The sequence below is a fragment of the Kwoniella newhampshirensis genome, chromosome 3 (assembly GCF_039105145.1).
Source record: "Kwoniella newhampshirensis strain CBS 13917 chromosome 3, whole genome shotgun sequence".
Taxonomy (NCBI): domain Eukaryota; kingdom Fungi; phylum Basidiomycota; class Tremellomycetes; order Tremellales; family Cryptococcaceae; genus Kwoniella; species Kwoniella newhampshirensis.
In genome coordinates, this window is record NC_089957.1 from 87,884 (window position 1) to 109,318 (window position 21,435).

A 21,435-nucleotide genomic window follows, 5' to 3' on the forward strand; every position below is an offset into this window, starting at 1 on the left:
CCCCTTGTCCGTGAGCCGACAAGTATTGCTGTCAACATCGATTTCGCCTGAAAATGATTGAGGCCGACGAACTATAAGAGGCGCTCACAAGCAGCAGGCTGCTACCTGTCTGATCCTCTTCAAATCTCTTTCTCTCGATTCGACTGATACATCAAACATACCATAATCGCTGTCCTTCGATAGGATAAGCCTCACCACGTTGACGACTGTGTCGTTTGACCCTTACGCTCCCTTTGGCGACCGCTCATTCACATATCGTACACTTCACACCTTCCACGAACAGCCAGAAACGCATCATGCAGCTGTCGGCCTCTAGTCTTCTAGCACTACTCACATTGCTTCCCTGGGCAATAGCAGTCCCAGCTCCAGCTCCAAAAGCCGATTTCGATTCGGAGGGATTGGCTGACAGAGCTTTGTCCATCGTCACTGTACCCGGTCCCGTTGACGTAGTCACCATCGTCAAGACGTTCACTTCGTACGCCACTCAAGGTGAACCGGCTCTTGCGCCCGCGCCCACTCCGCCTGCGATACCTCATATCGTAGCTGAAGCAGAAGCTCCACCAGCTCCAGTAGATGCAGCAGCTATCCCTCCTCCAGCTGGACCTCCACCTCCAGCACAAAGCGCTCCTGCTTCGCCTCCGCCTCCACCACCTTCCGCAACCGCGACAAGTCCTCCCCCGCCCCCGCCTCCACCTCCCCCTCCCGTTGCTTCCTCTTCTGCACCTCCTCCAGCCGCAGCTTCCGCGGCCAATCCCCCAAGTGGCGGAAGCGGGCCTACCGGTCTCGGCATCGATTCTACAGGATGGTCCGCCCTGGCCGGATCAGGTGTGGGCTGGTATTGGAATTGGGGTCTTGACGCCTTCCACTTGCCTGGCATCGAGTTTGTGCCCACTGTTTGGGGTACGGTCGATGCGGGTCAAGTGGGGGAAAAGACTTTCCCGGAGGGGACTACGCATATACTCAGTTTCAATGAACGTGAGTGCAGCCGGTCTCTGATTGGGTTTACGTTGTCTATCCACCTCTTCTTGCGATACTTGAAGAACGGTCGTAAGAGGACATCAAGGATCTGTTCGAGAGGAGAAGTTTAGTCCACCACGATACAGCCTCATATCAGACGACGTCGGAACGATCCTACCTGTCTTGGATGCGGGAGCCGGAGGACTGTCCACTGACTTCGTTTTGAGCTGACACACACACCTGCCCTTAGCGGACATGACGACCGCCGTGGGTGGTTCAGCCATCGACGCCGTGACAGCTGCGACGTTACATCAACAGTGGACTGGGAGTCTGACAGGCGTCAATGCCAATTTGATGATTGGAGCTCCGGCTGTCGCTCGAGGTAGTACAGCATGGTTCAACGTGAGTGGCATAAGCTTCTATCACCAACCCATAACCACTGTACTGGGGAGGGCGATGCCCTCGTTGGAGGTGTCAGGCGAGTGATCTTGAACCGGTGGTTTTGAGGAGCGAAAAGAAGTGGCTTTCCGAGATTTGGCTACAGTACGAGAACTGTGCAAGGAGGGATGACCAAGTCTCTCTGAACACTTCTTTTACCCAAAGCCGTCTTTCACGACAACAATCCCTCGCTACCTTCCCAAGTTCAGATAGACGTATTGCAGAAATGAATGCACGCTAAAAATACTGACATGTTCGACTATTCGACAACAGAACTGGATCACCGCTTGTGCCGGGAAATGCAAGTTCGACTTTGTCCCCATCCATTTCTACGGCACGGACGCGAACGACTTGATTTCGTATGTGAAGGTGAGTGGGGTGTGGACATTCCGACTTGCGAAAAAGGATAGGTCCAAGGCTGACAACTTCGTGTTCCTCTCTTCCTTGTGCGCATGGCTCTTGCCGATCTTCATACTATTTCTGGAAATCATATCCCCCCTGCATCACTCAATGTAATAATATCGTCATCGACCGATCAACCCACCGCGTACACCGTCAATTATCAACCATCAAACATCTACCACGACCACCAACCAATCACCGACGATCGACCGCCCGTGATCAACCACCGCCCACCACCCACCACCCACCACTAAAACAACACGGATCACGACACGCGCCACATCGACCGGCGCGCAGTCCTTCCCTGCGCAAGGCAAACCCATCTGGATCACCGAGTTCGCCTGCTGGGACACGACCCAAAACATCATCTGCACCGCCACCCAATCCGAGCAGTTCATGCGTACTGCCATCGACTGGTTCAGGGAAAGTGGTGGTATGGTGGAGAGGTGGAGTTGGTTTGGCGCTCTGCCGGATAAGAGTGGGGACGGGTACGGGTTGGAGAACGCCAATGGGAGCTTGAATGAGCTGGGTAAGGAATATATCAAGATGTGAAATAGATCGATTTCAGTTTGTTGAGACTCGCTGGTCCGTGATTGGACTGGACGGAAAGGTGGAATCTCTTGTAAACGGTGGATAAAATGATACCGTGTGTGACGGTTGATTCATGTGTACTGTATGTCCTGCTTCACTTCTTATATGTACCCAGTGTTCAGAAGTCAGCTCAGAGAAGCGAGGTAGACACCCTCACGGCGATGAGATAGTGTAACCCTGACGAAACGACTGCAAGACGAGTTCAGCCGCAGTCACACCAACTTTACCTTCAATGCAACAACAGAAGCTGAAAACAAGCCTTGCATACACGAAACCGACTCCACACCCAACACAACGCTCCACACACACCACTCCACTCTAATGCCCCGATCCTCTCTTCTTGTTCGTGAGATTCAATTTCGGTCCCGGCTTTCCCTTCTTTCGTCCACTCGCTTGACCAAGAGAGACATACGAATAAGGGTCGGGTCCGTTATTTCTCTTGATATCACCTCCGGCTCGCTATGCATCAGACCCAGATGTCGTTCAGCTTGATCCCACAGGTTTCACAATAGCCAATCATGATCGTCAGCTTACCTTCGCTCTGAACTCCTCTCCAAGACCCATTGCGACTCTCTTCTTCCTTCTCTCCTGTATCTTATCTCCACCTCTACCACCAGCACCAGCACCTTCCTCAGCCATCTCCATCTCTCGCTCTTCTTCTCGTGCTCTCTTGGTGTTCCTGTTGAACTTCAAATTACCCCTAGAATCACGAGTAGCTCCATCAATAGCCCGCGAAGTCGCCATGAAGGCGGATCCGGCTCCGGCACTGATATCGTTCGAAGGTCCGGCTTCGTCACCTGAAGAAATGTCTTCGGCGATGATGAGTTTTCCGGATTTGTCAGTGGCGAATTTGGCTGCGTCTTGACCCGGTTTTCGGCGACGGGGTTGGGCTGATGGGTCGGAAGCTGAGATGGGAGGAAAGGGTCAGTAAAATTCTCTCGATTGTGCAACAACCATAGAGTATGAGCCATAGTGGCCAGGTCGTTGAAGGCAACTGATGTACGATTACGCCAAGTCCACGGTAGAGCCAGACACTCACTCGCAATACCACTCGCAATGCTCCTCGATAACAGATCCATAGGCTCATCTCCTTCATTCCGAATATACGCCGTTCCTTCGTTCCCTCTCCCCTTCTTCGCCTGTTGCGCCGCTTGTTGTTGAGCTCGCTTACCACCCTTCTGTTGATGTTGGGCAGGACGAGAGTCATCATCCTCGCCATCGGACGAAAGATCAGAATCTGAATTGTAGAGGATATCGTCAAAAGCGTTTCCAGACGATTGACGGGGTTTCTATAGAAGAAGTACGACGTCGTCAATCATCGCTCTCAGAGACCAGACCAAGACGATTGAAGCAAAACTCACCTGCTCATCTTCATCGTCATCTCCCTTGGCCGCCTTTCTCTTCCTGGCCCTCTCTTTCCTTCTTCGGATCCCTTGCAAGACCTTCCTCTCGTTATCCCGTTCCTCACCAGCATTCCTGTACACCTCATCGAATCCGAATCTTCGGATCATCCGCTCGAAGATGTGAACAGTCTTCGACTTGAAGTGGTTCTTGTGATCATGGACCCAGCCCAACAGTGCTGGGACGAGGGCAGGGAGATGTGGTTGGAGGGTTGCGAGCGGCAGAGAAACGATGGACACTTTGGTGAAACCAAGAGCAGATTTGACGATCTCTCTGTTCTTGGAAGTGAGGAAGACAGTAAGGGTCGCGACCAGCTCGGAGATTGTGGACTCAGAGATGTCATCTGCAAGACAAGTCAGCTTTTTGCCTGACTTCGTGGCTACGGAGAAGGACTACTCACCCTTAAACTCGAAAAGAAGTCGGGACAAAGCGTTGATGCTCGCACTGATCATATGAGGGGTAGCGCCAGTCAGACCAGCAGCAACCATAGTGATATATTCCTCAGCATTAGCCTCAACAGTACCTATAAGGAGCGATCATTAGCTTCAATCATTTTGTAAGGATGAACTTCGCTCACCAGCCTGTACCATTTCCTCATCATCCTCACTCGCCTCGACCTGCACTGATCCACCTTGGGCCATCTTCTTACCCATAAGCACCAAAAGGTCGAAACCAGAATCTCGAGCCTTCTCGTTGATTTCCTTGGTACCGAGAACGGCTTCAGACAGAAGCTCTGGGATAAGATGAAGCGAGTCCTTGGGAAGGGCTTCGACCAAAGCCGAAAGGAGTTGAAGCCGATCCTGCGAGAATGACAGTGAGCTAGTGCGGTCAAGCACGGACGGCAAGTCACTCACTCTTTGGGCTCCAGGTCCGACACTGCCACCAGCCTCACCGAGCTTTTTCACGAACACTTCCAGGCTTTCCTTGCTCTGCTTCTCGCCCAATCGTCCGCTCTCTAACAACCTCTTCAAAGCCCTGTAAGCCTTCTTCTGCACCGTAGCATCCTTGTGCTCGAGCATTGTTCCTTGAGAAGCGGCATTGAACAGAGCGATGGATTGAGCGGGCGGAAGTTGAGGAACGAAAATGATGAGGAGATCGAGCATAGTGTGCGAGATGGGTGATGCGCCGGGGGTCGGAGGAGTCATGTTGTGCAGATTTGCTGAAAGATGAGTCGTGACAGTATTGTACGTATCGATGATGTCCTGTATATAATCTTCAGCATCGACACTTGATCGACGTCGTTGAACGAGGCTCACCTGCTCTGTCATGATTCCAACCCACAAGCCAATCACATCGCCGACCATACCCCTCGACTCTCTAGGAAGCTTGCTGAAAACGTTCAAAAGCACCGAAACCATGTCCTTTGCAAGAGTCTTCAGCAGTGCCATGTTCTCCTTGGCTGACTGCTGGTCAAGACCAAACTGCTTTCGCAACTCCTCTGGGGGCGCAGCAGATCCGAGCAGAGTCTTCGTGGAGGAGACAAGCAGGGAAAGAGCTCGCAGCAGAGAAGGAAGGAGGAGAGGCTGAGTGTAAAGCAAGTTGGTGATCAGGCTCAAGAAGGGAGTCGTCAAGCCCTGTTTCGACCGTAGTTAGCGTCACGCTGAGTGATCAATCGCCAGCAATTTGTTGACCTCACCTCCGTCATATCTCTAGGCATCTCACAGAAGCCCGAGAAACAATCCCAGATCTGACCAACGATGACCTCCCAGACCTTTGCTTCGGACCCTCGACCCAGATCCTCAGCGTGAACTTTCTTCTGGAAGATCCTCTCCGACAAAGGCCGGAAGTAGGTAGCGAAGAAGGCGATAGAGTCATTTGTGGTTCGAGCTCGAATTAGAGGAAGCAAGTGAGCACGACCGGGTTGAGGAGTGGCACCGGACCTGGAAGGGGTATACATCAGCTTCAAGGGGTATACCGCTCATGGAAGGCAGCTCACGCGTCAGGCTCGATGTTGAGCGGAAGAACACTCAGTACCGCCTGCACACCGATCACCTCGATCGCCATACCGATAACTTCATCCACCTTCTCTTTCGGTTCGAAACCTCTCTGATGTCTGAGATCACCGACCTCCTGTACCATATTAAGCAATAGCTCTTCAGCCGCTGTCTTTCCCCTTCCACTCTCGTCACCCTGAGCGACCTCCGATTCCGTCACTCGAAGACGGAGTCGAGAGATTAAAGCGGTGAAGATGGAAAGGAAGTGTGTGATTCGGAGAGCGTGGGTGTTCATGGCGTCTGTAGTAGCAAGAATGAGGCGGTACAAGAAAGGCGTCTTTGACTTTTTTCTCGCACCAGCGACCTGTGAGCCTTGTCGGACATAGGTCAAGGTCGACAGGATCATCTCATCGGTGATGCAGTATCTCAGGATACCCTGTGAGCCGATGGCATCGGCTGCAGCGGTAAGAACAGCGGGAGAGGTCGAAGGGGCCAGGAGAATGTCGGTGAAGATGAGGTTAAAGGCTTTGGGGAGGTAGGTGGGCAAAAGGGACGTGTCTTGCAGTGCCATCTTCACCAAAGCAGATGTGATGGCAGAAAGGTAAGTGGGTGTGTCAGAAGAGCTCGGAGGGGAGTTCAACAACGAGTCGAGGATGGTTGGAAGGTTGGCGAGGACGGACGGTGTTGGACCAGCCGCGTCGGCGGGGGGAGGAGACAGAAGGTGGGCGAGTAGGGAGTAGATTTGCGGTGTGAGATGGGGAAGGGGTGGAAGAGAGAGCAACATGCTGCAGAGTGATGATAATTGCTGTTCAAATCAAGTGTCAGCTCGACTCGTGAGAATTCGTAAACGAACATACCTCGTCCCCCCATACCGCAACCCATCCTCTTAGTCCCTGCACGACCCAGATTGCTCTCTTTCCTTCACCATCCTCACCATCGGCGAACCTTGCCTTCTTCCCTTTACTCCCACCACCTGTTCTGATTTCGTCCTCCAGGATACCCACCACCCACTCTCTCGCTCGAGGGAGGTACGGGTGAGCTCCTGGACTGACTCTGGGTGGAATGGGCGTCGTCAAAACCTTTCGTACACCCTCTTGAGCCAGGTGACGGACCTTGGGCCGGGGGTCGAGGTTGAGTTCCAGCAGGTAATTGAAAGCCTTCTTCAGCAGAGGGGATGAATTGAGTAAGGCTGGCGGAGCGATGAGAAGCAATGACGTGTTGATCTGCAAGAGAGATCGAAGTGCTGGTGGATGTTCCAATGCGGTCTCGAACAAGGGAAGCACGCATTCGAGCGTTGGCGATACCTTTGACAAGACGACTTGTGTCGGTGTGTCAGGAATGACGATGGCCAGGAGATACAGAGTCGCAGGTATAAGGGCGCCTTGTCCCATGTTCTCAGTCTCCGCCATCTCCTCGTCCTGCCCTGTCGACGGGACTTGATCGGCACATGCCTTCTCGAGACACTGCAGCAATGAAGCAAAGTAAGCGGTGGAAGAGTGCGGGAGGACATCGCTCTTCAGTGTAGTGGATATCGTCGATTCGATGGCTACGAGAAGCTGAGCTGGTTTGGACTGATGGGGCAAAGAAGAAGAGGTGAGTCGTCGGATGTTGGAGAGGGAGGTGGCAAAGTCGATAGGTGCGGTCGTCATCGTGGCAAGATCCGCCTTTTGAACGAGAGGTTTTGGGAGGGAAGAGACTGGGTCCTTGAGACTATGTATGACTGTCTCTCTGTGGACCTATAGAACCGGATGTTGTTCCATCAAATCTGAAAGTACCGCCAATCCAACGTTGATTTCTCTACGGTATGCTGACTGCACTGGGACCTGTTCCCAACTTTCAAAATCTCAATCCTCCACAACGTGGTGGTGTATCACGTGACGTATCTGATCTGATCTGATCTGAAATGGACTGCCTCTTTCGGCAATATATCCCTGTCATGTATGGGATTAAGACCTGTTTTCTCTGGGTGAAGAGAGAGTGTATGAGTTTAGGTTCCGTCCAGCCATCGCTCCGTCTCTCACTTTCGAATCCCCCCCCCCCCCCGGGTCAAAACACCCAGCTGTCACCGTAGAGAATCAGAGTAAGCCAAACACCATAGAAACCAACAACAAAACAATTCATTCATTCCATCCATCCACCCTTCCCATCTCATCATACATTCCTATCTCATCCAATTCTTGTTGCTCCATCAAACACATCTCACACGAAACGAGAATCATACATACACAAATCAAGGTGAGTTTGTTGGAAGCATCCTTCGCATATATTGCTATACGGACTAGTCTTGTTGTGTGGTCTATGCGGGGGAGGGGGGGTGGAAAGGGTGTGCTTTGTGTCAACAAACAACAAGACCAAAAGAGGAAGTAATACCCAAAGCAGCAACAACCCACCAAAAACGATATCTAATCAGCAGCAGCAACAACAACAACAACTACCTTTGATGGATAGTCTTCAGACGACCATCGTCATGCACACAGAAGTGGACGATGGATGGAAGGATGAATGATGGATGCCATCGCTGGTGGGAAGCGAGATCAATCTCGTTGAGAGCATCTCCTCCTCTCTACAAACAACCGTTTTCAACGCGTTTGGTGTTGACAGTCGTGCATGAGAGCTGCAACCAAACACCTCCCATCGTGATCAACGCATCCTGATGCATGCAGGCGAGGCTCATTCCGCAGATGGATGCATGCTGACGCGTTTCTCTGATTCATCTTCTTTCTCGCCGCTTGCCCACGACAATCTCACCCAATCTTATGTCATTTTTCGCGGACGACAAACTTCGCATCCTTCAATCGACATTTGTTATGGTAGAAGAGTCCTTCCTCTTGAATCGTGTCTCGCCACAGTAAGTCCCCTCCTCGTCGTCGACCTCGAAGCCATCTGCAAGATCATGTGTGCGATCTGGGTCCATCGACAGTCGTGGAACAGCGGAACACTGGTCTGCTGCTCTCTCGGCTGGTCAGCCAATTGATCGTCGCAGATCAACACAGCGTCCAATCGTTGGCGTGCGCTTCCCTTAGTTTGACCCCCAATTCTGCATCGGATCGTGAGGACCGCTTTTGACTGACACTATTGCGCACATTATTACAGCCCTTCACGTCGAAATCGAACGCGTCAACCACGAGCGAACAAACCAGTGAACAATCCTTTCCACTAAACCCGAGCCTCGCTTTGCCACTCGATTGTCGCAGCGATTCCTCGTCATAAAGCCCTCGCGTCGTATACAGTTGGATGAATCCTTCTCCCCCAGTCTCACCAGGAGCCGGCAAACCGAACCCATTCGCACCGCGATTGACCCCCGCATTCTCACTCGCGATTCCCGATTCGGTCAACTCAAAGGCGCCTCGTACCGTCTCGATTACGATGGAGGATTATATCACAGATGCCAAAGATGAGAACGGTCTGGATCTGGACATGGTCCACGATTTTGGAGCCGAGGGTCTGGGTGTGGACATGAGAGATTTTACGAACCATACAGAAGAAGGGGAAGAGTCAAAAGAAGAGATCCTCAATGGTGAGTGGTCGATAGCCTCCTCATCTCCTCGTAGACCACTTCTCCGTGGTACTCGCCACTGCTTTCGGTGTACTTGCTTCTCAAGCTGTATGAGATGGATCGCTGACTGCGCATTTACTCTCCGTATCCTTTCGATCATTTACACTTTCGCTTTTGTCATCGTTGTGTCAACGTATCGGTACTCACTTCCCTTCGTCCGACATATCTTGTCATCTTACTGTTATGATCGCGCTGCTTTCTTCTCACTCTCCCACATGCTCATCGCACATCCTTGCCGATTGACACACATAAACCAATCTTGTAACCTTCATCTCCTTCATGTCCTTCTTCGACATTGACCATTATAAGCCACCGAGCTTGCTACCACGATTGTCTCACAAGGCCAACTGACTCCTCAGCCGCCGACCAGCGCGAGTGGCATGGGCGATGTGCCCTCCAGCGCAGGAGTGGACGTCGATGACATGTTTCAAACCGAGACCGGGCTGGAGGGTGACGACGATGATGACGATGACGGCGGTGAGTGGTTCTGAACGCGCTATCGCTATCGTCGTATGGGTCGTTTCTGAATGTGCGCGTGGGGTGTGTAGACATGACCGAGGGACCCTCCGGGAAGCGAGTCCGTTCGAACGAAGCAGGCGGTTTTACCTACGTCGAAAAAGACGGTGAACCCAGCAGAAGGAAGATCAGAATTGAGTATATCAGTGATAAGTCGAGGAGACATATTACTTTCTCAAAGCGAAAGGCGGGCATCATGAAGAAGGTGAGTGGCTTGTTCTTCCCCGGCTGGGTGGCTTGTGACCTGGGTGGCAAAAGTGCTTACTGATTTTATGGTTTTCCCACAGGCGTACGAGCTGTCGATTCTTACTGGGACTCAGGTGTTGTTACTGGTCGTTTCAGAGACCGGTTTGGTGTACACCTTCACTACGACCAAGCTTCAACCACTGGTGCAGAAAGCGGAGGGAAAGAATCTGATCCAGGTGTGTGAAGCCATGCATCGCTCGAAAGTCAGCAGACTGACATTGTACATAGGCCTGCCTTAACGCACCCGATGGTTTCGGTCCCGATGGTCAACCTTTGGGTGGACCCGTTCCCGCTACCAAGTCTAAGAATGGTGGTCTTGCCATCCGACCTCATAAGCTGACGGCTGCTGCCTCGGCTGCTATGGCTGCGTCCGCGCAAGCCGCTTCGGAAGAACAACAGTCTGCTGCGGCGGCCTCGGCTCATCAACATCAGCAAAATCAGGCCGATGCTGCCTCTGCTATCGGTCAAGGTACGCCTGTCTCTGCTCGACCGAAGAAGCGGATGCCGTCGGGGAAAAAACGTCAAGCCTCTGCTTCGGCAAGCTCTCAACCTCAGGCTCCACCCGAATTGGATATTCCCCCCGTTCCTTCCATACCGGATATTCATCGACAAGCCAGCCCTCACAACGCTCATCCTTCTTCTGGTGGTTTGATCGATCCATCACTCCATTCTCCCATGTCAGCAGGATTCCATATCCCGCCAGAATACCAGCAAGGTTTATCTCCGGGTGGTCAACAGACAGGACCAGGACACGGTGGACCACCACCCCAAGGACATTATGGATATCCACCGCCTCCTCCACCAGGACAAGAAGGTGGATATCCATATTACGCACCTCCCACTCAACAACATCACCATCACCAGCAGCAACAACAGCAACATCAGTATATGAACATACATCACCATCAACAGCAGCAGTTGTTCCAGCAACAACAGCAAGCTCAGCGTGAGAGAGAAAGGATGATGGGGATGGGTATGTAGGGTCGGTCTGTGTCAATATGTCGTAATTGGTCTCCCTTTGTCAAACTTTGGGATGCTTTCAGTATTGTGGCTTTTCGTTGAGATTCGTCTTTCCCCTTTTGTTCCCCTTCTTTTGGCCCTTCCCTCCTCACTCTTGTTTTCACGACTCGCTACTCAGTAGAGCGACCGAGTGAGTGAGAATGGAGGGAAAGACGGACGTTGTGTCTGATTCGGACGACTTGTTGGGCCAGACATGTTGTGATTACCATTGCGTCGATGTAAATCCGATTTGGTGACTGTAATACCGTCGTATTTCTTTTTTCTGAATACTTTCGTTCTTCCGATCAACGATCAACGATCAACGGATGATCCAAGTAGACAAGATATCCTGTGATGATACCCAATGCTCAGTGCGAAGGTTTTCGAACGTGATACATGCTGCATGAGGGATGACATGGGCCACACGTCGCCAGTGGAACATGAATTACTACGATTAGGCTAGGACACAATTTATCGTATTAATCATAATTAGAGCCTGGTTTCGCTCTTCTCGCTGCCACCTAGACTTTCTTCTGCGACAACTCGACAGCGAGCTTGAAAGCTCCTAGCAATGCTGTCAATTGCATTTTCTCGGACCCGCCGACTGATAGTCGATGTCTGGGTAGAACAGGAGCAACGTCATCAGCAGGGACGATCCGATAGACAAATCAGTGATATGCCTCCAGCAAGAACGGAAAGAAAGAGATTTCGAGGAGGGCATCTGGGGAGAATGAGGGGTATGTATCATGTGAGTGGAACAGGACAGGATAGGATAGGATAGGATAGGATAGGATAGGATAGGATAGGATAGGATAGGGTAGGATAGGATAGGATAGGATAGGATAGGATAGGATAGGATAGGATAGGATAGGATAGGATAGGATAGGATAGGATAGGATAGGATAGGATAGGATAGGATAGGATAGGATAGGATAGGATAGGATAGGATAGGATAGGATAGGATAGGATAGGACAGGATAGGATAGGATAGGATAGGAGAGAAGGACGTCGATGAACTTACTCTGTACTGCCCAGATGATCGAGCAGATAGATCCTACTTTGTTTTGGCAATTCGACAGTATCCAGGAACTCGTACGCTCCCGCTATCAGATCTTGTAATGCCAGACCCTTGTCGATCTTCAGAGAAGTAATCACTGAGCCAGATGTACTTCAGCTTCTTGTCACGACACAGCAGACATCGATCATCTTTTTGAGCTGACTGGACTCACGGGAATAACTCGTTCCAAATTCGTCTGACATCATACTTTGGACAACTCGTTCGATATCCTTCGGATGAGGATTACCTGTGCAGTTGTACACTGCCGTCTCGTCGACCACTTCATATGCTGCGTGACAAGCCTGATCACAACGGTCGTCAGCTTACCCACTTCGCATCCTTCCAAACCGGGGATACCCAGCTGACCTGTAGAACGTTGAGAGCTCTTCTCATATCTCCTCGTGAGAGCTTGAGCAACGCTTCCTTCCCATCATCAGTGATATTGACCCTGCAATGTCCAGTCCTTTCAGTCAGCTACGTCTTGCTTGCAGTGAGCTGATATAGCCACCCACCCCTCCTTCTCTACCACTTCATCGACCTTTCGCTGCACTTCACTCTCAGGTAAAGGTGAAAATCGGAACCTCGTACATCGTGATTGAATAGCTGGGGTGATTTTGTTGACGTAATTACAGAGGATACAGAATCGGACGTTCTTCGTGTGTGTCTCAATGACTATCAATGGGAGGATTTAGCAATCCACCATATGTACATTCGTGTAGCTAGGCAGCGAATGTCTTTCGACGGGTGAAGATACAGGAGCAAGTAAAAGGGAGAATCTTGTGGGTGCTCACCTCGTCGGAGAGCAGACTGAGCGGCCTGTGTCATCATATCCGCCTCATCAAGGATGACTAACTTGAACCCTTTCCTGCGGTGATGGTGGCGAATGAGCCAGTGTCCTGTTTACACATTCCCCTTGCTTTAAATATTGAAGAAACTCACGAGAACAACACCTTGGTCATAGCGAAATTCTTGATCTGCTCCCGAACCACATCGATACCTCTATCATCTGAAGCGTTAAGCTCAAGGATGTGTTTTCGATAAGGGGGACCGTAGAGCCGGCGAGCGAGGGCAAGTACAGTGGAGGTTTTACCGGTTCCTACGATCATGCACGCGACTGTCAGCGACGGCTTCCGTGGCGATGCATGAACGGACGGACATCTTGAGCTAGGGGTTCAAGGGACAGTAGTGAATGGTTGAGGATTGAGAGAGCGGAGATTCCGACGACGACGAGAATTGAAGTAGCAGACCACTGCGCAGGAAGCTATACAAACTTACCGGGAGGTCCGTATAGTAAGAGATGCGGAAGTCGTCCGGCTTCTATAAATTTCTCAACTGCGATCGAAGGTCAATACGATTCTGCACCATCCTCGGATGAGACGGCGATACGCCATGACTCACTGGTCGTCGTTGTATCTTTATGCGAAACGACATCGTCAAGTGAGACAGGTCTGTATTTCTCCACCCTGTCAGAGGCATTTTAGATCAGCTAATTTGCTCTAGAGGCTGTAGATAATCACTGATCGATCGAGCTGATCATGGCTCGATGCAACTGATTTCTTCACTTCAAGCATGCCGCATTTTCGACACGGATGCCAAACTACGAGCCTCGCTTCTGGCCCTTTATGAACTCCTGTCCCATGACATCTCCGACGAACTGCAAGTCTGTCCAGATCTGTAAACTGATCTGCAGAGTCGAAGACGTCGGGCATCATGTGAAACGTCGGCCACCCGAAGCCAAATCGAAGAGAGAGAGAGGGGGGGAAAAACAAGCACAGAGCATTCGGGTCAAGTGTACGAGGAATCTTCTCCACATCCTCCATCTCTTTCAAAGCGTTCATCATGATACGCCCAAACAGGCGGGTTCAGCTCATCCAACACGAACTTCCACACACATCGAGCAAAGAGATAGCACCAAGACGTATTCAGCGACAGGGCGGAGACTCACCAAGGCAATCCCTCTCTCTCATTCGCAGCTTTGATCTCCGCCGCCTGCCGATTCTGAGCTTCATGATCCGCTTTCCCTTTCCCTTTCGCACTAGCGTTGGCCATCGACGCAGCCATCGCATTGGCCGGTTTCGGATTGGTTGTAGCACTGCCATTGCCATTCGAGACAGGGAGGGGTTCGTCCACGTCGACGTCCATCGGGGTTGGGGAGGACATTGTAGGTTGTCCAAGTGCGTACGTAGTACGACGTTGATCTTGGCTGCTGGAGAGGTTCCGATGTGGATAACGTTGGGAGAGCCGACTGAAGATGAAGAGGGGAGGTGGAGATATAGAGTGATTGCGATCAGGAGGAGTCGGCTTGATATGCACCAAGTCATACAAGTGAAGCTCTTGACATGTAACTACCGAAAGATCCAATGTCCCTTTAGCAGTCCCGACTTGTACTGGACATTGATACGAACGATCGGACGCGTCTAAATCGTGGAATCGTGGGAGCGCGCCTAACTTTTCATCTGACTACACAGATCTCGATGCATATGCTATAGAAACAGAATGATCTCTACATATGTACAATCTTCTTCATCGTGTCGCTCATCGTTCGTACAACTTGTCGTTGAATCATCTCGCCATCGTATCGACACCCATGACGAAGGTTTTTTTCGGGCGTGTTGTGTGTCTCCTCCCCTTGCCTGTCTCTCGGGAATCTCGCACCAAGCTACCAGTCTGAATTCTTGCGTTCACTCCCTGTCTCCACTTCAATCGCTTGCTACTTCCGTACTAGATTTGCCATCTCTTCGTCACCGACACTATCCTTCCTCTTGAGACCGATCGCCTCAATCTTCTTGTCCTCCTTTTCTTCGCCCGATCTTCCCCCGCCACCAATAGTCCCTCAATCTATCCCAGTATTCCCCAACCCTCTCCTACCGCCCGGCTGATGGCTGCCATATTATTCCAAGCTCTTATCCTCGCCCTCTCACAGATCCTACACCTGCACTCCCTCAACTCGGATCTCGCCTCATACCACCCGCTCATCAATGTGCCTGTCGCGCCTGGACCGAGATTGATCACAGGGATAGGCACGGTCTGATGCGGGTGGATGAAAGGTTGGGGGATCCAAGGGACACTCGGTTCCAACGCCTGAAGCTGGAATTGCCGGGCGATGATTCTCTTGTTAAATTCCGCGCGGATTCTTTCCATCATGGTCTCTGTTTCGCGTTCCTCGTCGCTCGATTCCTCGTCCTCATCATCGAAGTCCGCATCCACTTCAACGAAGTCCGGGTCGGCGGGAATCTCGGGAGGCGGTTTGGACGACTTAGTAGCGGTATCGATAACAGATTTATCGCTCGAAATATCGTCCTCGACAGACGTGCTATCTGCGGCGGGAGTGCTGGCGGATGATGCATGACGGACCTGCTGATCCAAATCTGCGTCCAGGGATACAAAGAGGGTGTTCTTTTCTGCGACCGGCCCTTGACCAGGGACTTGGGCATTCTGTTCGAGACTATGAGTGCCAGGGGTGTGGGCGACCATCGCAGACAGCTTGACGTCTCCCTTACTGTCGCGTGCGGGCACGTGTACCACACTGACGCTGTCCGACCATTCTTCCATCTCTGGCGTAATCGGCATCATTTCCAGAGTTCCAGCACTGCCACTTGAACTGAGGGTTCCATCAGTCAGAGCAACTGGTGAGATGGCTTCATCATCCAGTCGTTGTTCCTGATCCTCCTTAGTACCCATATCGACTTCAAGTGCGACCGAAACTCCGCCAGCAGGTCTTTTGCCCATTATTGGAGAAGGGGACGCTGGTGCCGAGGACGCGGGATCCATGTCCAGCATAACCCGTGTGACTGCTGGCGTTGGTCGAGGGTGAGACGAAGGGGCCGTGGCATCTTCCACTACAAATTTCGGCGGCGGAGGAGGTGTGATCTGACGTTGACTCCTGTCGATATGGTGACTTTCGGGCCAAGGTGGGAGCTTCCTTTTCCTCAACCCGGAGGAGTCGCCATCGCCGTCGAGGTCGGTCCCGTCGTGCGTTTGTTTGTGCGGTGTGATGATTCGGGTCGTTTTCGTCTCACTTTGTTCATCTTCCGAATCGCTAGATGATCTGGATCGTTTTTCGCTGGAAGCATCCCTGAAGTCTCCTTCGTCGTCCGGGGGCGATTTGCGTTTTCCCAGAGTAGGAGATGCTTTGATCCAAGCATCGTCGTCGCCGGAGACGGAAGGAGTAAGAGCTTCTTCCTTGATGCCGTAGTCTACTGGACCGGTGTCCTCCATCTCCATTTCCACTCGAGGTGATCTTCGCAAGTTTTGTCGACCCTTTCCGCTCCATTTCTCCTCCCACAGTCTTTTATCCATTTCCAGCTGATCGAGGTCCTCCATCCCCCGAGGCAGCCAAAGTTTTTCCTCGCCGAGCATTCTCAGTAGATCTTCTGTCCTCATTTCGGCACAATGGCTCTCGGTGCGATCATCATCTCCTCTGAAGCGATCTTTCAGAATCCTCACGATCTCGTTCATAGCCGCTCCAGTCCTCGATCTCAGCTTTGTCGAGAATCTATCATCCAATTCCCGGAGCAGTCGCTCCGGAGGCAAGAAAGGATCTCTGTGTGGGTTAGTTGAGTCGGTCTGAAGGGAGATCCATCCGACATCACGAATACCATCGATAAGATTGTCGTACTCCAATTTGAGTCGTTTCTGGAATGGGTGAATGCAATGCCTGGCGAGATCGTCGAGATTTGTATGGATGACAGATGGCCGAATACGTCCCCCTATCTGCTCTTCCACAGCAAGCTTGTGAACTTCGTCGGAAGGCATGACCCAAAAGGCAGACCGGACTCTGAAGTCGATGAAATCATTGATGCACCCTGATCGCAACTTGTTTCGATACTATTTGAGGACCGACGAGATGTCAGTACTTGATTGGTTTTGACATGAAGCAATCCGCTTCTTCACCTTCATTCCCAGGGTATCCTCTTCTCCATCGTCCTCAAAGTCGTCACCATCCTCGTCCATAACGTCGACCTCATTCTTAGTCATATCTTTCCACCAGCCGCGGTACATCCTCTCCATCTCGAGTGCGTCCTTCTCGATCTCTTGCGCATCCAGATCTTCTCCTCTCAACTCCGCTTGCCACGCAAGTCTCATCCTGCGTCCTGCTCGACTTTCTGTAGTTTGATCGGAAAGAAAATGAGTCTTCAGTAATCTCTCGTAATCTTGCAGATCATGAGCAGTCACTTTGAGCTCGTTCCATCGCGTGTGATCGATCAACCATTGTTCCTCGACGGCAGCGTATGCTACCTCTGCTGCGATGGAGACGTTGAAATCGAGATAATCACCCACCGCTCCGATGTCAACCCAAGAGCTGGTCAAGCCGCGGAGCGGACCTCCACGTGCACATTGCTTGAGAATCCGAAGAATCTCCATGTCCAGAGCCGATCTTCGACAGCCCCTACACACCAGTGCGCCGTAAGGACGCTCGTTTCCATACTCATCGATATCACGCCAATTGGCAGGACAGATCATGTTTGAATTGGCAATCAAGAGGGTCGCTCGAATATCGAAGGCTTCCATCATACAACTCGAGCAGAATTTATCGTGATGTCTCTCACAGATCGGTGCCCGTCCGAACTTGTGAGTGAGCGACAAACACTTTCTGTCAGCTGGATACGTGCGGAGGCGATCCGGATGATTGATTCGGCATATCAGACAGACGTGGATTGTGTCCGCTCGAGCGCGGTAGAATAACGGCGAGGCAGTCGTGGTGGAGGGCATGACTCTTGACGCGCGGAACTCGTCCAGAATAGCCGACTGATGATGAGACGGGTTGAAAAGGACCGCGAAATCAGGCCAGAAAGCGTGGGAGTCGACTGGACGTTACAAGTCAGTGTCAAACCAAAGACTGGAGACGATGACTTCTCTCACCAGCATCTCTCCACCCTGTGCAGACGCGTCGCAGATCACACAGCCGCATCCGCTTCTTCCATGCTTGAATCAGCTCGAAAGACTGGGACCTTGATGTCGCTGGCCACCGATCGTGAAGCCTCTGCTCGACATGTACACCTTCAGTTGCGTGAGAAATGATTGAGCTGCGGTTGTGGTGTGAGATCGATGAGCGACTGACATAAGAGCACACGTAGTGGCCTGGGATCATTGGCTCTTTGTGACGGTACATGTAGGCGAATGATGATGGAGGATAGGCCGTCCAACTCACTGTAAGACATTCAACGGCAAGCTCCCCCAACCAGCTTTATCGTTACACATCTTCCCCCTCCCGAACCCACCCACCGCGTCCAACATCGCGCTCCTACCTCTATTCTCAGACACGAATGTCTCTCCCTCCCTCCCTTCGAGAGGGAGGCAAGCGTTCTCGGCAAGCGGAAGATCTGAGCCGGAACCGTCAGTTTCGCGGTTTACCGCTGGAAGAATGTCGGTGCTACCGCTTTCGTCGAGAGGCTGGGTCGAAGGTGTGAAAGGTGGGTTGATGGGAGTCGATGGGCTCACGCCAGATGGAATAGGAGGAGGAACCGCCACCTGAAGTGTGGAAGGGGGTTGATCCGAGCTCATCGTCGTGCGTTGTACAGCTCGATATCAGTTGCCGAAGTGATCTCCTCGCTGTTACCTCTCCAGCAGGCTATGCAGGTGCTTGAACCAGTTCAGAGGGACATGAGGAATGTTGGAAATATGTTCTTAGGGGAACGGTGATGTCGGTGTTAAGGCGAGTCGAGAATTTTTATAGATAGGGGATGGAGTGATGTTTCATGATGAAAGAAGGTCGTCCTTGGCTCAACTGCTCACGTCACTGGTAATGATAACCACCACCTTTCTCCACTTTCAAACACGTGACTAACATCTCCTTATCTCGCAGACATCATATCAATCTTGGTAACGTCAAGAGACATCAATGCATTTATGGATACAGAATACACTGCGCTACACATGTAGAGTTGATGACGATATTATAGTATTCAGTCGCAGTCATTGTCAAGCACACAAGAGAACGATATACAGTGTCCGATATCTGTGGCCTCTTCTGCTTTCTTCTTCCTCCTCCCATACACCTAACAACGATGGAACCGATCTTCGTCGTTTAACATGTCCAAGATCCGTCAGGAGTACCAGGCTCCCCGATGTACTCGTAAGGCCATTCACCATTACCACCGAGACAAGTGTCAACGGAGACGAGCCTGTAGCCGGCAGACTCGAGCCTGGGGACCGCGTAGGGAAGGACCTGACCGGAAGCTGAGAAACGATGCGCATTAATACCAGACTGGCGTGATATGAGAAAGACAGGTCGGGTACTGACTGGATTGAATAGGTGAGTGCTCAAGGACGAGGTGGGGCTTGGGGAAGTCACCTAAGATGTGCTTGGGAGTCAGCGGTGGACGGGCTACCAAAGACACGAGATTCTTACTCACCAACGACGCCGTCGAGGACGTTCTGCGAGTAGCCAGCAGATTCGCCGTTGGCGTCTCCTGTATCTTCAGACCAGAGGAAAAGCTCTACCCGGTGATCTCTTAGCAGGTCGTCCGCCAAGCCAACCTGATGTTCATGGTCACTCACTCTTGTAACCCCTTTGAGCGAGGACTTGAAGGACGAGGTCGTTGTAGCTTCCGTAAGGGGGTCGGAAGTAAAGGGGCTTGAGACCGAGAATCTTGATGAAGGCATCTTCGACCTTTTGAAGCTCTGTCGAAGAGGTGGCCGGTCAGTAAGGTATGGCTTGGGTCGAATGAGGGATCGAGCTCACCAGAGTTGATACCAGCTTCGTCAAGCTTGGTAAGGTCGGCGTGAGACCAGGTATGGGATCCGAGGGTGTGTTGCCTGCGGACGAGGGAAGGTTAGAGGGAAAGGATCAGCTCATGAACATCGAGAGAGAGGCAAGAGCGGAGCTGGACTACCCACGCAGCATGAAGAGCCCGAACTTGGTCCACTCGGTCGTAAATACATTCGTAGTTGTTACCCTAGAAACCCCGATCAGCGATTTCCTCTCTAAGCACGCTGAAGACAGTGGAATGGCCGGCAGGCTCAATGGGCAAATAGATTGAAGAAGGGAGTGCTTATCGTCGATTATCGTGTACTCGCATTGAGGAAGAATGTAGCCTTCTGGTCTCCAAGAGCGGCAGCTACATCGCCCTCATAATCAAAAGGTCCATCTGGGGGGGGGATGGGGGGGTCAGCGTATTCTGATCAGGCAGTTGGCGTGAGAGGAGATGAGGGACCGGAGCTTTTGGGAAGAATAGATAAAAAGGCGGGACGACGGCGTTACTCACCATCAAAAGTCAAAGCTACCTGACCAGAGACTTCACAGTTGTTGATGACCTGCAACCCGTTCTGCCTAGGTGTGGGCCCGGCGACGATGGTCGATAAGCCAGCCAGAAGAGTGAGAGCTGAGGCGAGAGAGATGGGGAACATTTTTGTGTATATACAGTATGGAGCAGTAAATGAACACGATACAGTTAGGTAGTAGAAATTATAACCGAGAGAAGAACGATAGATACAGTTGAACAAAAGTCGGAATGGAATGATTATATGAACACAAGTCGGTTATGGTGATCAGTGAATGATGATAAAGAAGGGAAAGAAGAGAACGTAGTGACAGGTGCAAGAAGACTTTATATACCTCGCCGACGAGAAGAATAGACCACGCGGCATCTCGGAGACAGTTAGATACTGACATCAGTCACCTCCGACTCATGTTCAGCTTCTCCATTACCGACCAATCGATGAGGACCGTCATCGCCCTCCGCACCCCCCGTCCGTCCACTATTCAGGGTAGACGAGGCGGGGAAGGTCCTGGTCACGAGCTCGTTCTACTTCCGCACTGGTTTGCTGTCTTACACAGCCGTCTTTTGAACTCTTAGCATCTGTCGATAACGTATTGTGATGCAGATGCACATGTTCCTCGTCATGTCCTGTGCAAGTCGGACAGGGCGAGGATGACTTGAGTAGTAAAGGCCGAGTCAAGACTCAAGCAAGTCATTGTTGGAGGAGGCGACGGCATGCCGTATACAGGTTCCCACCGATGCCAATATCCGGAGAGCATGGGGGGATTGACAAGGTGGAGCGAAGGGAGGCGGACATGCCTGTGGGTGTCCTTGGCGATTGCAATTCTGGTTTGAGGGGCTCTTGAGCTTCAGAACGGGATCTCTAGGTCAATCCAAGGTAGGTTGGGTCCAATAAATGAAGACGAAGCTGTGTTTTTTCAGGAGGTTCCGGGGTGTCACGAACGATCTTGTCTCAGGCACGACGTCATCATCCCAATGCCGAGCTCAGGTCCACACCTCATACGTTCATTCCCGGGATACGATCCCTTGGACCTCTTCTCTTGATGGGGTTGATGTACGTGTCTGCACTGACCAGGCTGAAATACATCCTTTCACAGCTTTGGAGAGCTACGTGGC

The 21,435-nt window shown here is 51.6% G+C and overlaps 6 protein-coding genes across 6 annotated transcripts; 2 read left to right on the forward strand and 4 right to left on the reverse strand.

Moving 5' to 3' along the window:
• Positions 1–296: 296 nt before the first annotated feature.
• Positions 297–2,349, forward strand: IAR55_001385 (uncharacterized protein; the record flags this gene model as incomplete). The annotated part of the gene is made up of 4 exons (XM_066944512.1): positions 297–975; positions 1,208–1,359; positions 1,669–1,764; positions 2,095–2,349. The coding sequence occupies 4 exons, from the start codon at positions 297–299 to the stop codon at positions 2,347–2,349; spliced, it is 1,182 nt and encodes a 393-aa protein (XP_066804435.1).
• A 357-nt stretch (positions 2,350–2,706) lies between these two features.
• Positions 2,707–7,372, reverse strand: IAR55_001386 (uncharacterized protein; the record flags this gene model as incomplete). Its single annotated transcript, XM_066944513.1, has 11 exons — positions 2,707–2,847; positions 2,923–3,293; positions 3,428–3,677; positions 3,750–4,132; positions 4,190–4,312; positions 4,367–4,589; positions 4,644–4,991; positions 5,046–5,363; positions 5,426–5,669; positions 5,726–6,528; positions 6,581–7,372. 11 exons carry the CDS (start codon positions 7,370–7,372, stop codon positions 2,707–2,709), a joined length of 3,996 nt encoding a protein of 1,331 aa, XP_066804436.1.
• Positions 7,373–8,957: 1,585 nt separating this feature from the next.
• IAR55_001387 (pheromone receptor transcription factor) lies at positions 8,958–11,022 on the forward strand (the record flags this gene model as incomplete). Its single annotated transcript, XM_066944514.1, has 5 exons — positions 8,958–9,240; positions 9,589–9,756; positions 9,828–10,000; positions 10,083–10,217; positions 10,270–11,022. 5 exons carry the CDS (start codon positions 8,958–8,960, stop codon positions 11,020–11,022), a joined length of 1,512 nt encoding a protein of 503 aa, XP_066804437.1.
• A 539-nt stretch (positions 11,023–11,561) lies between these two features.
• IAR55_001388 (uncharacterized protein) lies at positions 11,562–14,257 on the reverse strand (the record flags this gene model as incomplete). Its single annotated transcript, XM_066944515.1, has 10 exons — positions 11,562–11,658; positions 12,062–12,194; positions 12,270–12,399; positions 12,464–12,545; positions 12,610–12,769; positions 12,889–12,962; positions 13,037–13,193; positions 13,373–13,429; positions 13,496–13,560; positions 14,043–14,257. The coding sequence occupies 10 exons, from the start codon at positions 14,255–14,257 to the stop codon at positions 11,562–11,564; spliced, it is 1,170 nt and encodes a 389-aa protein (XP_066804438.1).
• Positions 14,258–14,935: 678 nt separating this feature from the next.
• IAR55_001389 (uncharacterized protein) lies at positions 14,936–18,601 on the reverse strand (the record flags this gene model as incomplete). Its single annotated transcript, XM_066944516.1, has 4 exons — positions 14,936–16,924; positions 16,991–17,904; positions 17,960–18,123; positions 18,249–18,601. 4 exons carry the CDS (start codon positions 18,599–18,601, stop codon positions 14,936–14,938), a joined length of 3,420 nt encoding a protein of 1,139 aa, XP_066804439.1.
• Positions 18,602–19,124: 523 nt separating this feature from the next.
• IAR55_001390 (uncharacterized protein) lies at positions 19,125–20,446 on the reverse strand (the record flags this gene model as incomplete). The annotated part of the gene is made up of 8 exons (XM_066944517.1): positions 19,125–19,276; positions 19,341–19,391; positions 19,453–19,536; positions 19,598–19,720; positions 19,782–19,855; positions 19,937–19,995; positions 20,117–20,187; positions 20,305–20,446. 8 exons carry the CDS (start codon positions 20,444–20,446, stop codon positions 19,125–19,127), a joined length of 756 nt encoding a protein of 251 aa, XP_066804440.1.
• Positions 20,447–21,435: the final 989 nt, after the last annotated feature.